Source organism: Oryx dammah, unplaced genomic scaffold (genome assembly GCF_014754425.2).
Source record: "Oryx dammah isolate SB20612 unplaced genomic scaffold, SCBI_Odam_1.1 HiC_scaffold_27, whole genome shotgun sequence".
Taxonomy (NCBI): domain Eukaryota; kingdom Metazoa; phylum Chordata; class Mammalia; order Artiodactyla; family Bovidae; genus Oryx; species Oryx dammah.
In genome coordinates this window covers 32,303,525-32,319,754 of record NW_024070211.1, presented here as the reverse complement: position 1 = coordinate 32,319,754, position 16,230 = coordinate 32,303,525, and the positions used below count along the sequence as shown (strand labels likewise).

General features: G+C 41.2%; 1 protein-coding gene across 12 annotated transcripts in view; it reads right to left on the bottom strand.

Annotated features, from left to right (window-relative positions):
* The window catches only part of FN1 (fibronectin 1), a 69,807-nt gene extending 60,894 nt beyond the window's left edge, over nucleotides 1-8,913 (bottom strand). For 11 of the 12 annotated variants that reach the window (XM_040228555.1, XM_040228561.1, XM_040228556.1 and 8 more), the window contains exons 1-6: nucleotides 8,469-8,849; nucleotides 7,417-7,545; nucleotides 6,310-6,447; nucleotides 4,689-4,820; nucleotides 3,228-3,365; nucleotides 367-525 (exon numbers count right to left, since the gene is read on the bottom strand). In XM_040228555.1, the coding sequence (XP_040084489.1) occupies nucleotides 367-525; nucleotides 3,228-3,365; nucleotides 4,689-4,820; nucleotides 6,310-6,447; nucleotides 7,417-7,545; nucleotides 8,469-8,619 (847 nt within the window). In that variant the 5' untranslated portion in view covers nucleotides 8,620-8,849. Of the gene's footprint in view, nucleotides 1-366; nucleotides 526-3,227; nucleotides 3,366-4,688; nucleotides 4,821-6,309; nucleotides 6,448-7,416; nucleotides 7,546-8,468 lie in introns of all 12 variants that reach the window. The other variant, XM_040228554.1, reaches the window with a different exon arrangement.
* Between the last annotated feature and the right edge of the window lie 7,317 nt (nucleotides 8,914-16,230).

Here is a 16,230-nt window from a genome sequence, read left to right as displayed (position 1 = left end):
TCAACATACATACACAAGGGTATGTATATGAATATCCACATGTGTATCAATCTACAGATCTCAATACATTTATTTATATCTTTGTATATAAATCATGTAGGTTTCATGATATCTGTAATTTTTCTTGGCCATCAGTTTAACCTCTTGGAACTAAAATTAGATTTTTTTCCCCCCAGATCCATTTTAGTTTCATTTTTATTTAAGTTTAAAAAACTTGATAGTAAACAAAGTTTTAACTAACAGTCTGCAAAGGAACTCAGCTTCACAGCCACATCATCCTTCAAGGGCACACCAAGGGAAAGACGGCCTTGTGGAAATGCTTTGTGCACGGTGTGCCGTTTGGGTCCCCGGGGCCCCGTGCCTCACCTGCAGATGTGGTCTGCAGGGATGTATGCCTCTCACACTTCCACTCGCCGCGGCCGTTGCCCGTGCAGATGCACTGGAGCAGGTTCCCCCGGTTGTCCTTCTTGCTCCAGGTATCCCCAATTCTATACGATGTCCTCGTGTCCTGATCGTTGCATCTGTCTGTGGCAGAAAGGAAGGGTTAAAACATGTAAATCAGTTTGAGCTTGGCAAGGGCTTGATGCAAACCTAAAATAAAAATAGAGTTGTTTCTAATAAGGACCTACTGTACAGCACAGGGAACTCCACTCAGTACTCTGTAATAAGTCTGTAGTGGTGGTGGTTTAGTTGCTAAGTTGCGTCCAACTCATGCGACCCCAAGGACTGTAGCCTGCCAGGCTCTTCTTTCCATGGGATTCTCTAAGCAAGAATAATGGAGGGGATAGCCATATCCTTCTCCAATCTCCCCAAACCAAGAATCGAACCTGCGTCTTCTGCATTGCAGACAGATTCTTTCGACTGAGCTAAATGATCTAAATAAACGATCTAAAACTGATTCACTTTGCTGTACACCCAAAACTAACACAATACTGTTAACTATACTCCAATAAAAAGAAAGGAGAATACAGTGCTTCAAGTTAGGTAAGCTGTTTTTGGATGACACCTTTATATTCAGCTGTGGTGCCACGGGTGGTAAACTTCTGAAAGATGTGATTGCATTTAAAACAGTGTGAAGGGAGCTATATGATGGAGTCTAATTCCACGCATCTGTTTGCCAGAATGCTATTTTTCACTCATTAAATTTTCATTTAGTCATTCAGTTCGTTAAATTTGATAAAAATCTTTCATTCATTACATTTTTTCACATTGTTTATTTGATTAAATTCATCCCCTCGCTTTTCTAGTCTTCCCTCTGTATCCTTCTCTGGCTCTCCTGGCTTTGAGTCATGACTGTTCACAACCTGCCTTATCATAAGGGATTTTCTTTAGAAAACTAGAAACAATAGGGAGGCAAGTAGGTCTCATAGGATCTCAACCAATTGCCCCAAAGGAGCTATTAAAAGATAGCAGCATCTGTTTTTTCATTTGTTATGTAAAACAATTCAAGGTACCACCAACTTCTCTGGCTAAAATATTCTCTCCCCTGGTCCCACCCCAACTCCTACCAAACACAAACCTATTTAACATTACTAACAAAATGGCATCTTTTGAATTGCTCATGGTGTTAACTCTTTGATGGGAAAGTGAGATTATTAATATAAAATAATGTTTGTTTAATGTTCATTTAGTCACGTCTGACTCTTGTGACCCTATGGACTGTAGCCCACTAGGCTCCTCTGTCCCTGGGATTAGACAGACAAGAAAATAAAATGATAATTTGTAACTAAATTACCATCAGTCTATGATTATCTGGCAAATAAATTGTTTCAATTATAATCCAGCTTTGTCCATATGCTGCAATGTGATAGAGAGGATTTGACTGGTTTGTGAAACAGAACTACACTGGGTTAGATAAAAAATAATTAGTTGATGTTAAGTTCAGACAAATACATATTGATCTCCCACCACAGCATAAGTCTGAATGAAGATAGCATTGCTGGTGACACTTTTTCCCAAATCTCCAACCAAGTGTTGTCTTCCCCTGAACCTCCACAGTACTATTTCAGTATCTGTCTCAAAGTGTTTAATTCTGGGCTTTGTAGAAGATGATATATATAAGCCTTTCTCATCATCTGACCTACTTATTAAGTTCTCTTTGACAAGTCATCTAATGTCCAGTTCATTTTTGCATCCCTACACCATCCTGAATGAAGTAGGGACTTAAAAAATTTCATGGAAGAAAAGACTTTCTTTGAGAAGCTTTTCCCAACTTGTTATTAGAAGAGCTTTAAATAATAGATAAGAGTTTGAGTCAAACATCTAACTTGTCTTAAACTAAAACACTGCCGCCGAGGTCTTGGAAGTCTGATAATCATAATAAAATGTTAAATGCAAGAGAACTGGCAAGATGCTCAAAAACATTTAGTTTAAATTGCTATCACTATTAAGAGATTATTTTTTGTTTGAAAGAATTCAAATTTGGATGGTGAACATGATGAGATGGTTAAAACTTCCATTTAAATAAGACATGTTCAAAATATTTAGATTTGATTTTAAATGTATAACACTGGTAGTTGATAGCTGTATTGCTTCCACAAACTTTATAGTTTGACATTTCAAAAAAGGAGCATCAAATCCCTAAGGCAAAAAGTAAGGCCTCGGGGCAATCTTAGAAGGAGCTACAGAGATACCAGTGTTTCTTTCAGAAACTTTCAAAGTTTAGCTTCTTCACAGCACTAATAAACCTACAGAGACACTGTCCTTGACCCCAGAATTGGGGTTAAACGTAATTTAACCTATGGGATAAGTACCTTTTATTTTCATCAATTTTGCTAATGTATATGCCTTACTTAAATGTCAAGCATAGACGGAAACCCAAAACTTTAGAGCTTTGCTCCTCTCTATGTATAAGAGCACTCACATGCCCAAAGATGCATGTGCCTGTTATTTTAAAGATTCTCTTGCTACTTAGAAAATATCTCAGTTATCACTTAGATGAAACATTGGCAACTTATCTTCAGGTCTGCAACACATTTGGCACTGAAATGAACATTAAGGTTCTTTCTCAGTAGCTGATAACCTAAGACCTTATTGAAAAAGCGGTTTTATTTTAATTTAGTCTTCTTTGAAGAAGCTGAATAAGTTGGTTACAAAATTTTTCTTGACATCCAAAGGTTAGCATGTTGATGGAATGGATGTTGTACGTGATATCATATGACAATTCTCTCTAGGAATCCAGAAAACAATGCCTGACCTCATCTTTAACATACAGATCTAAAACGTACTTCTGGAGGTGCAAGTGATACGTCCACTGCCTTCTCCCAGGCAAGTACAGTCCACCATCATCCAGCCCTGATAAGGCTTTTCCCAGGTCTCCCCGACAACATAGGAAGTACCAGCAGCCTGATCAAAACATTTCTCAGCTGTAGGGAAATTGGAAGGAAAAACAGAAAGAAAAAAAAAAGGAGTTATTTCAAATTGTGCTGTCTCCCTGTAATTTAAAGTATATTGTGTAAGCAAAAACCCAACCACATTTTTTTAAGTGGTACTCTGTTCAAAAAGAAAGGCACGCCCTGTAACTAAGCACAGAGCAAGTAACCAAAGTGAAAGGAAGCTCTAGCCAAGTTGGCAGGCAGAAATTCTGTTCTCCTAATAAGTACACGGGTTGTACATTTTCAGCTAGCACCGTTCTTCACACCAGTATTTTGAGCAAAAAGGATCTATGTGCCTCCTGTGGATCTATGAATCTCTTGCATAGTGAGACTAAATATACAAAATTCCAACCCTAATTAAAAATGACCAATTATGAATGCCTGCATAAAATGACAAGAAAGCTATTTAAAATTTGGATTTCTGTAAAAATAGAGGCAACACAAAGAAAATAAAAACTTCTGTAGTAGAGATCAATCAGAATAAAATTTACAGCCAGAAACTCTTAGATTTGTATCTCCAGAGTTCAGCTGAAGATTGACACCAAAGGAAACAGCAATTTTTGACAAAAAATGACCAAGAGATGATAGAACACACACCACATACAAACACGCGGTGTTTCTATCTGCCACATTCCAATAAAGAAAGATGTTAAAAGTCTCATTTTTTTTTTCCTTTAAAAAACTTACATCTTGACCAAGGAGAAATCTGAGAACAGATCTTAGAGAAAACAAATGACTTCTTCCTAAATCTTTCAATTCTATCTTAAGCTTTGAAAAAAAATTAAGACTTCTATTGATACGTGTATAGTCAGTCGTGTCCGACTTTTTGCCAGCCCATGCACTGTATGCAGTCTACCAGCGTTCTCTGTTCCCAGAATTTTCCAGGCAAGGATAATGGATACGGTATGAGTTGCCATTTCCTACTTCCAGATCCAGGAATGGAACCCAGATCTCTTGCCTCTCCTACATTGTCATGGGGATTCTTTACCAGGGCGCCACCTGGGAATCCCGAAGACTTCTATACATGGTTGGGAATCTGAACTGATTCCTTGAAGAAGACTATGGATTACACAACATTTCATTATTTTAAATAAAATTCTCAGTCTCTTATCTTTTTTATGAAGACTTCTATACATGGTTGGGAATCTGAACTGATTCCTTGAAGAAGACTATGGATTACACAACATTTCATTATTTTAAATAAAATTCTCAGTCTCTTCTTTATTGGAAGGCAGGTATCTTGTCATGACAATTTTGACTCAACCCAACATTTTGACTGTGTATCCCACCCCCATTTATCCCCAAGTCACACACCTATGGGCTTGCAGGTCCATTCTCCTTTCCCATTACCCAGACACACACACTCTAACATGTAACCACCAGTCTCGTGTGGTCTCCTCCAGGTGTCACCAATCTTGTAGGACTGGCCCCCTTCATGGCAGCGGTCTGTTCAAGATAAAAAGCAAATGTTACAGACAGTGGGACAGAAAATAGTTTTAAAGCAGAAAAAGTCTCATATTCCAACCCCTTCGGTTAGCCAAAGACAGCAGCTTTCCCATCGGGGACAGGGGAAAAGTTAACAGGTCTGGTCATTTGGGGTTCTTCAATTGAATGTCTGGTTTAAGCACAATGGGAAACCACAGAGGAAATCTGAATAGCAAAGAAAGGAGTCATAAATCCTGGATCCCCAGAGAGATCACAGGAAATTGAGTTCTAAAGCAGAAAAGAAAGGCTGCCAGGCATGGCCTCCACACACACATAGTGGGTTTAGCCTAAGACTAATTCAATGCAAAAGGCACACTAGACCTAGAATTCCAGCTTTCAGGATGTGGAGAGTCGGTACTTCACCCTAGGATAGAAATGCCTTTTTGATGGAAAGCAAATAGATGTATACATCACAAGTATGGAAATCTGGTTAAACACAAGGGCACATACAAAGGTTAAACTGCCCACTATGTAAACACTATAGAACACTGACTCTTAACATATACCAATAATCTTGGATAAACTCTAACATTAAATATAGGACAGGCTGATTGGGCTTATTCACAAGAGACTGATTTGTCTTTTCCAGAAGGCTGTACATCATGCTTTTTGGAGGGGGTGCCACTTAGTTCCCTGACCAGAGATTGAACCTCCACCCCCTGCAGTGGAAGCTCAGAGTCTACCACTAGACCGCCAGGGAAGTCTGATTTGTCTTTTGGACTGAGCCTTTAAGAGACTTATACAACGATGGATTAAAAAACACTAAATGCTGTGTTAATAGAAGCTATTGGTAACCCAATGAATCATACTGGAAAGTTTGATTTAGCTAAACTAGAATTGCTGAGAGTAAGTCCAGATCCCCTAAGTACCTTGGAAAATTCATTCCACATTATTCCTAGGAATAGAGAGCTCTGCTTCCTGGTTATAAACTACTGGTTACAAAGAAACCAGACTGTTTCTGTGAGATTCAAGCAGTGTGTACATTGCTAACAAGACTAGCAGAGCACACAACAGCTAATTCATTCTTCGTGACCATCTTTCCAATCACTGCGGATCACCACATGAGCAGTCTGGCTTGAAGATGCCCAGATAACATAAAATGGGCAACTCCTCTAAGAATGGGATGGAAGCCAAGAGATTTGCTTGGTTAGGCTACGTACGTATGTGTACACACACACACACACACACTCACACTCTCACTCTCTCTCTTTCTCTCTCTCTGTCTCTCTCTTATAAATGCAAACAGACTGAACACTGCCTCCATCTGTGCTCAGAGCCACCTTTCAGAGGCACAGGAATCAGCTGTGTGGCCATAGAAGGGTGTCTGCTCACCTGGGATAAATCCCCACATTAGGAATATCCAGTCATGGATAACAGAAAATGACAGTGATGGGAATGGAAAAGTTCACATTGTGTTATCTCAGCGTCCCTGGACAGAGGCCGTTCTTACTTGCAATGGTGCAGCTGATTCTCCCTCGCCCAGCCCCGATGCAGGTACAGTCCCAGATCATGGAGTCCTTAGGGCGCTCGTAAGTGTCGCCCACCCGGTAAGTGTTCCCGGTGTACTTGTCAAAGCAAGTCTCTTCAGCTGAGGGAAGAAGGAAAGTCCATGTGAACCTTATATAGGGAAAAACTTTTCTATTCCACTACTCTCATCCAAGGGAAAACCTACTTTTCTATTCTGTGAGTAGCAAGGGACAAGTGGAAAGTTTTTAAAACCTGAAGTAGCAGATCTCAATTTTACCCTAGGGTCTAACAAAGCCTCAGTTTTCAACCTTTGACAAGTTTTCTAATTTTCTGGTGATGAATTTCCATTGGAAAGGATTCTCAGGCGCTTAGGAAAAAGCTATAAAGCACAACCTTAGGACCAGCTAGATTGTGAAGGAAGGACTTTAGATTCCTCTCTCTGGCTCAGAAAATCAAACCAAGGTCCACTTAAAAATAAACAATCTGAAGAGCTCCCACCCCCACCCCAGCACTGGCCCTTGTTAATCCTACTATTTCCATTTTAGCCTCATCAGTGGTTCTCTGCAGGAGTTGCCATAATTCACAAGAAATAGATCAAGGGTCATAAAGGAATGAGAACTTTGAAGTGGTCAGTGGTTTTACGTTGAAATGCAGCTGACAAATCGCTTGACAATGTACTGCCCAAAGTGCTTTCTGCCCCATACTCTTACAGTCTAAGATTTGAAATTACTTTCTAATCAATTAGAACTGTATAAGCAATTCTTTTTTTTTTTGAAGGGAGAAAGAACACACATCATTCATGTTTTTCATCAAACGTTTTGGGAAAGTAAAACAGAAAGAAGACCCTAGAAACTACTTTGGGATATATTTGTTCTTTTGTTTGAAAGGTAAAAAGAACAATATAATTTGAAAAGCAAATATAAGCAGTTATTAAACATTTTTTAAAGATAATTCTATTAGGGAAATAGGATATGTAATTTTACTACTAATCCTAAATTTAATCAACAAGCACTACTTCTCCATCTATTAGATTTTAATAACTATAATAATTAGAAGATACTAAGAACTAGGCAGGCTCCCCATCACTTACGTTCAGGCTTGCTCTCACAATTAAAGCCCCGGCTCCCTCCGTAACAGGTACAGATCAAGGCACTGCCCAGGTAGGTGCGCTCCCACTGTTGGTTTATCTGATAGTGCTTTCCATTGTCATAACAACCAGCTGTAAGAAATGAAGAAAAAAGTCATTAAATTTGGATCCTTCCTTTTTCCAAAGTATGGAATTTTCTTGCACAACTAAACTGATGAGCCTAAGCAACAAAGGAAGGGGAAAAACGTTAATCATCAAAGCATCAGAAGAATTAAAAGCAACTAGATATCTAAAGAGTTAACCACACATTTGCACATGTAGATATTTAGGTATTCCTTTTGTTTTCCTTTTGACTTAGTTAAATGTTATACAATGATGTCATTTCCATCTGGCCAGGGGTCTGCACCAAAGGAATGGAAACATTTTGAAAAGCAGATAACTGGGAATTACATTTTAAAACGTGCAAGGAATTTCAGCGCTCTTTGGGGGTAATAAGTCAAGAGGGGTAATGCTAAGCAGTTTCCATTAGCCAAGGAAAAGGGAGGGTGTGTCTTTGAGAAACTGGAAGAGGAATTCCAATCTCTGTTCTTGGAGAAGCATCCTGAGAAAGCATTTTGAAGCAATTACATCTCATTCAAAATTGGAACAGCCTAACTATTCAGCTACTCTCCCCTCATCCCCATTTTGACAGTATTTAACCGATTACTTAGTAACAAAGAAAATAAGCGTAAGGACCACACTAATCCCAAAAATAAAAGTTTAAAGGGGTGCATCATTTTTCTCTTTAAAGACGAGTTCTGGTTAATTCAAAGGAGGATGACCTGAGTCGGTACCAGCCCTGCTGGACATCGCTGAGCTCCGCCTTCCAACGCCTTATCTTACCTAAGCCCACAAAACCGGCCTGCTCAAAGCCAGTCTTTTATGTCCCCCTCTCATTTAGGAGTACACACACTCCACGCGCGCGCGCGCGCGCGCACAAAACTTCAGTCACAACTTTGGTTGGCTTTCTGGCCCCGTCCTGAGGCAGCCTGTTCCAGCCCACGGTCAGTACTCACGTTTGCTCTGACTGACAGTCAGCGGGGACTGGGGCTGAACGATCTGCTGCGCCTGTCTCCTGCTCTTCGAGGCTCCCGCGGAGGGTACCGCTGTCCCCAGGGACAGGACGGCCAGCAGCAGCAGCAGCCCGGGCCCCGGACCCCCGAGCATCTTGAGACGGTGAGGCAACTTGCCACTTAGGTTTGGTTCCCTTCGCAACCTGCGGGCGGAGTCCCCTTCCAGTACCACCAAGAGAGTCAGGGCTGGAGGATGGGGAAGGGGAAGAGGGACAGAAGGGAAGGAGAGAACGAAAGAAGTTGTGGCTGCAGGTCCCCTCGCCCCCGCTCGCGATTAGGGGTCCCCCTCTTCCCCTTGCAAAGCGCAGCCGGCGCGAGCGGCCGAGCCCAGAGAACCAGGGTTTATATGGGACGCTCCCTTCCCGCCCCCCGCGAGGCCCCGGGCGCCGGGGAGGAGGGACCGGCCGGACCCCCTCCCACCCTCCTCCGGCCGCAGCCGCCGCCGACCGCGCGCCCATTGGCCCAGGCTCCGGGTGACGTCAGGGGAACTGTGGGTTCGCCTTGAACAAAAGAGATGCTGATCGCCCGCCAGGATTGGGACAAGAGAACTTTTTTCGGTTTCCTTTGCGGTCGTCAAACTTTTGGGGGGCAGAAGGGGAGGGATGGGAAGCGTCTGGAAATGGGTAGACTGGGGGAAAGGGAGGGGCTGGAGTCCCGTGTAGCCAAGGGGTCGCAAGTCCATCCTCCCTCCCCACCCCCGCTTCCCTTTTTAAATATTTTATTGGGGTGAGGCGGAAGGGGGGGGAGTTCAGATTGTGTCACCGATGGGGGTGGGGGGAAAAAAACCTCCGCTCACTGGAGCGTACCTCGACGGGGAGGAAAACCATAAAGTAGCCACCACCTTGCAGCTGTAGGAATGTAGACTACCGTCCCGGGGAGCGGCTGGCTTTCCTGCGGTTCCCTCTCTTGGGTCTGTGCAATGACTGGGGACTCACTTTGCCTTCACAGCTTCCTGTTCAAGTCTTCTGCCTTTCTAAACGCAGTATCTGCTGGTTCTGAGGACGTTTTAACTGAGGGTAGGGGGTGGGAAGGGAGGAAGGCGACGGAGGGCGGAAGGGAGAAAGGATCCCTTTAATGAGCTTCTACTAAGTACCAGGAATTCCGCGGGGCGGATCTAGACGGAAACTCGGTGAACGAGGTTTCTTTGGAATGGACAGAGCAGACGTTTGCTTTTTTTTTTTTTCCCAAATATGCAAGAAAGTCTTCTTGTCCTGGGGATGGGATGCCTGTTAGCACTGAAAACTGGAAAGTTGGACCGACCTTGGAGAGAGAAAGATCGTAATGTCCTTGCCCATGTTCAACGTTACCCAGAACAGAGATCGTTGAGTCATTAAAAGTTGAGAAAAGACCATTTCCAGTCTTTCATTCTTACAGTAGCTTCCTTGCTTTTATTTGGCATTTTAATTTGGTAGACATCGGTTTCATCATAGAATTCCCCTCCCCCAGCCCCGCTGCCAGACTTTTTTTTTTTTTTTCAAGTGTTACTTTCTCTAAGAGATGTGGAAAGTTCCCATTTAAGATTTCCCAGTCTTTCCCTCTAAATGCATGGGTAGAAAGGGAATCTGAGAAGTCGCTAGCATTTAGCAACTCATCACATCCGTTCTTTTTACAAAGAAACACAAGTCACACTTGGTTTTTAAAGATCTTCAAAAGGAGTCCTCAACTTTCTTCAGCAACTCCTGAAAGATCTAAACTCAAAGTTTTGCCTCGCTAGTTTTGTTAGTAGTGCAGACCTCCCGTTGGTTTTGAGAATCTATGAAGGCTGCAAGCAGGTTCGTCTTTTTCTGCACATACTTAGAGAAAAAGTTCTGCCTTTGGTAACTGCCATGGGTAATTCGAACTCTGGTCTATAAAATGCCCAACATCAAAGGCACAAAACTAACATTTGTTTTCATTACCACAGGGACTTAAAGGGGAAAAAACACAGCAAATATCAGTTTCCTACAAGAAGTGTAAAATAACTTCCTAAGGCATCTTTGTGACCAATTTTGCAAGTTGAAAGAGTGCCACAAATTTCCCCAAATTTAGAGTCCTGCCTGGGTTAGAGTTTTTTTTGTTTGTTTGTTTGTTTTTTCAATTTCTCATCATCACTTGACGAAACAGTTTTCTCTTTCACACATAAAAGGGCCCCTGTAAAATTCTTCATAAATTTCTGGGAAGCTGATGTTCCTTCCAGAGGGAAGGGTACCTGGAAATCAGGATGTAAATAAGATAAACTTGAAGCTAATGCTTTCTTAAAATATACAGATTCTGGGGGAAGGAAATCGGTGGTTAAAAAGTATTTTGCCAACCAAAACTATAATAGTTTGACATATTTACTGTACTCAAAATACATAAGAATAATATACACATGAGAGCTTGGAGGAAATAGCCTAAGTGACTTACATTTCAGAAGAAACTGATATTTGAGTCTGTTGAAATATAATTTGCTTAAGGATATGGTATATTTGTAAAGTCTTACAAGCAAAAATATACAATATTCTGACTGTTACAGAAATCTTTGACAGTTTACCCTTTTACTTAAAGTGGATTTTTTTTTTTTTTAACTTTGGAGACAGAAGCATTTTCTTAATTAAGACAGCAAGGCTTGCTGTAGTATTCTTTCATTATCAAAGTTCCTTGTAATTGTGTAAGTCTGTTATCTCTAGCTGGAGAGATAATTAAATCTCTCCATTCTAACCCTGCTCAAACTAGCCATGCCTGGTGTCCAAGGTTCTCTTGCACTCCTGTAAGAATTCTGAAGTTTATTTTGACAAGGATTGCTTCTTCAGCAAACAGTGTCCTCCTATTTATTGGACATATCTTTGGATTTCTTTTTCTCATCTCAAATTGGAGAGGGAGATGTAACAAAAGAGATAGAGAGTAGATTGATAGGTGGCTGGCATTGGGGCTGGGAATGGGAATTAGCTGTAAATGGGCATAAGGACTCTTGAAGGGGTGATGGAAAGGAATATTCTAAAACTAGAATGTAGTGATGGCTGTATGACATGATGAAGTTACTGAAATTCACCATGTTGTAAACTTAAAATGGGTAAATTTTATGACATGTGAGTTGATTGTTGTTGTTTTGTTGCTAAGTCGTGTCTGACTCTTTCGTGACCCATTATACTGGCGCCTTCCAGGCTCCTCTGTCCATAGGATTTCCCAGGCAAGAACACTGGAGTGAGTTGCCTTTTCCTTCCTCAGGGATTCTTCCTGACCCAGTGATCAAACCCTCATCTCCTGCATTGGCAGGTGGACTCTTTACCACTGAGTCACCTGGGAAGCCCTGGTATATAAATTATACCCCAACAAAGTTGTTTTTAAAATATCGATTAAAGCATAGGATATCTTTAATCATTTTTACTTGTACCATCTTCTGATTTTGTTCAAGGACATGCACTCAAGTGGAAGCAGCATATACAGGGTAGCCTCATTTCTTCATTTTTCTAACAGGAAATTTGCCATTTATACGGTAGTAGATTCTTTTACACCAGCAACCTCTTACCAAACCTAGTACTTGTGTGATGTCAATGTGTGTGGTAGAGACAGGACATATATTCATTGACAACTGTGCTTGGCTTCTTCTTGGACTTGCCGTAGAGATAAGATTTTCAGAACTTAGGTCAAATTAAATGTTCAGTAACGTAAAGGAACACAAATATTTGTGTGTTGGGGGTATCATCTGGATGTTTTATTATTGAAGAAGGCTAATGAGGAACATGGGCAGTTATGGAAATCTGAAGTGAATTGACTTCATTTGAGTTGAACATTATGGTTAAACACAAAAGGAATTGATCAGAGCCAGTCATTTAGAGAAGACTGAAATTAAAGCAATTTAAGGAATAGTTTTAAAAGGCAGTTTTTTCCTAAGTGAAAAATGACTTTTCTTTAACAGGAATACACACAGGGCAGACAATACCCATCCTAGTCAAATCCCTTTCCTGTTGAAAAACAAAATCTTATCCCTGATAAGAAATAACTTCTTGACCCCAAGGGTTACATTTAAATGAAGGTGTGCTGTTTTTCCTGAAAACCTTTGGCTTTTATCCTGGTCTTAATCTCTTTCAGTTCTGTTAGAGGGGAGGCCATTGATTAGGTGACCTTTGGAATTTTCTGCCTTAAGAGCCTGTAGTGTCTTTTACTGTTTCACGGTCTTCTCTGGGTAGGTTGACTGGAGATAAATTACAGTAGTTTTGTTTCTTATCTTGATTTTATTTTTTGGGCATAAGTCCTCATCTTCCCTTGAAAACAGTTGAGTTTGCAAAACTGCTACTCATTAAGCACAGGTGTGAGAAGGAAAAATAAACTGTCCCATGGGCAGCCCCATGGGTGGAATGTCTGGACAGTTTGTCTAGAACTGACAGGGCCTTGCAACTGGTGGGGGAGGGGAGAATACTTGTTAAGGACATTAATTTATGCCTTGAAAGCTAGTCGGTTTTCACTTACTCAGCATTTTGTTTGTATTTTAAGTTACTTTATTATTTAATCAGCACTTTTAACAGCCTTAATCAGTGCCCTTTGTTGCTTAACAGGAGTGCCCTTTTTCTCACTAGAGTGATGTACCTCCCAAAAGGCTTTGCAAAGGTGTCTTATTCAATCAGTAGCATGGAGCCAACTACTGGGTAGCTAGACCACTCACCCAGAACTCTATTGCAGAACATTTCAGCTTTCTAGGATAGGTAGCAGCTTCTTGGAAAATATTTATTTTTGTGTGCTGTTGCTCCTTTTTCCAATTCTGCTTTATTTTATGTAGGTGGCTTTGAAGGTTTGTTTTGAAAGGCTGAAAAAAAATTTTTAGAAAGATTTTTGGTATTTAAATTATTTTTTATCTTTCTTACATTCACATACTTTAAGTATCTTGCATGCTAAGTCACTTAAGTTGTGTCCAACTCTTTGCACCGCTATGGACTGTAGCCCACCAGCCTTCTCTGTCCATGGGATTCTCCAGGCAAGAATACTGCCATGCCCTCCTCCAGGGGATCTTCCCGATCCAGGGATCAACCTGCACCTCTTGTCTCCTGCATTGGCAGGCAGGTTCTTTACCACTAGCACCACCCGGGGAAGTCTCCTAAGCATCTTATATGAAGCTAGTTTTATTTATTTATTCACTCATTCATTTATTCTTTGGCCCTAGTGGGTCTTCATTGCTGCACATGGGCTTTCTCTAGTTGCGGCGAGCGGGAGCTACTCTTCATGGTGGTGTGTGGGCTCCTCGTTGAGTTGGCTTCTCTTGCTGTGGAGCACAGTCTCTAAGTGCACCAGCTTCAGTAGTTGTAGCACATGGGCTCAGTAGTTGTGGCACACACCTTAGCTGCTTCATGGCATGTGGTATCTTCCCAGACCAAGGATCAAATTAGCATCCTTTGCCTTGCAAGATGTATTCTTACCCACTCTACCACCAGGGAAGCTTTGTGCAGCTAATTTTGAAAGTTGCCTCAGATGCTTAAAAACAACCATAAACATTATCTCTTGGATAAATTTTTATTCCAACAATAGACTTTTGTGATATAGGTGATCAATAGATACTCTTTCTATGGATTAAATTAGTTATAAAATATTAAGGACTTATTCACCTGAATTACAGCAATGGAAGTATAATTATCAGTTCAGTTCAGTCGCTCAGTTGTGTCCGACTCTTTGCAACCCCATGAATCGCAGCACGCCAGGCCTCCCTGTCCATCACTAACTCCTGGAGTTCACTCAGACTCACGTCCATCAAGTCAGTGATGCCATCCAGCCATCTCATCCTCTGTCGTCCCCTTCTCCTCCTGCCCCCAATTCCTCCCAGCATCAAAGTCTTTTCAAATGAGTCACTCTTCACATGAGGTGGCCAAAGTACTTTAGCATCATTCCTTCATTCAGCTTTAGCATCATTCCTTCCAAAGAAATCCCAGGGTTGATCTCCTTTAGAATGAATTGGTTGGATCTCCTTGCAGTCCAAGGGACTCTCAAGAGTCTTCTCCAACACCACAGTTCAAAAGCATCATTTCTACAGTGCTCAGCCTTCTTCACAGTCCAACTCTCACACCCATACATGACCACAGGAAAAACAGTAGCCTTGACTAGACGGACCTTAGTTGGCAAAGTAATGTCTCTGCTTTTCAATATGCTATCTAGGTTGGTCATAACTTTTCTTCCAAGGAGTAAGCATCTTTTAATTTAATGGCTGCAGTCACCATCTGCAGTGATTTTGGAGCCCCAAAAAATAAAATCTGACACTGTTTCCACTGTTTCGCCATCTATTTGCCATGAGGTGATGGGCCAGATGCCATGATCTTCATTTTCTGAATGTTGAGCTTTAAGCCAACTTTTTCACTCTCCTCTTTCACTTTCATCAAGAGGCTTTTTAGTTCCTCTTCGCTTTCTGCCATAAGGATGGTGTCATCTGCATATCTGAGGTTATTGATATTTCTCCTGGCAATCTTGATTCCAGCCCACCATTTCTCATGATGTACTCTGCATAGAAGTTAAATAAGTAGGGTGACAATATACAGCCTTGACGTACTCCTTTTCCTATTTGGAACCAGTCTGTTGTTCCATGTCCAGTTCTAACTGTTGCTTCCTGACCTGCATACAGATTTCTCAAGAGGCAGGTCAGGTGGTCTGGTATTCCCATCTCTTTCAGAATTTTCCAGTTTGTTGTGATCCACACAGTCAAAGGCTTTGGCATAGTCAATAAAGCAGAAATAGATGTTTTTCTGGAACTCTTGCTTTTTCAATGTTCCAGTGGATGTTGGCAATTTGATCTCTGCTTCCTCTGCCTTTTCTAAAACCAACTTGAACATCAGGGAGTTCACAGTTCACATATTGCTGAAGCCTGGCTTGGAGAATTTTGAGCATTACTCTACTAGCGTGTGAGATGAGTGCAATTGTGAGGTAGTTTGAGCATTCTTTGGCATTGCCTTTCTTTGGGATTGGAATGAAAACTAACCTTTTTCCAATCCTGTGGCCACTGCTGAGTTTTCCAAATTTGCTAGCATATTGAGTGCAGCACTTTCACAGCATCATCTTAGAATTTGAAATAGCTCCACTGGAATTCCATCACCTCCACTAGCTTTGTTCCTAGTGATGCTTTCTAAGGCCCGCTTGACTTCACATTCCAAGATGTCTGGCTCTAGATGAGTGATCACACCATCGTGATTATCTGGGTTGCGAAGATCTTTTTTGTTCAATTCTTCCATGTATTCTTGCCACCTCTTCTTAATATCTTCTGCTTCTGTTAGGTCCATACCATTTCTGTCCTTTATCGAGCCCATCTTTGCATGAAATATTCCCTTGGTATCTCTAATTTTCTTGAAGAGATCTCTAGTCTTTCCCATTCTGTTCTTTTCCTCTATTTCTTTGCATTGATTGCTGAAGAAGGCTTTCTTATCTCTTCTTGCTATTCTTTGGAACTCTGCATTCAGATGCTTATATCTTTCCTTTTCTCCTTTGCTTTTTGCCTCTCTTCTTTTCACAGCTATTTGTAAGTGCTCCCCAGACAGCCATTTTGCTTTTTTGCATTTCTTTTCCATGGGGATGGTCTTGATCCCTGTCTCCTGTACAATGTCACGAACCTCATTCCATAGTTCATCAGGCACTCTATCTATCAGATCTAGGCCCTTAAATCTATTTCTCACTTCCACTGTATAATCATAAGGGATTTGATTGAGGTCATACCTGAATGGTCTAGCGGTTTTTCCTACTTTCTTCAATTTAAGTCTGAATTTAAGTCTAATTATAA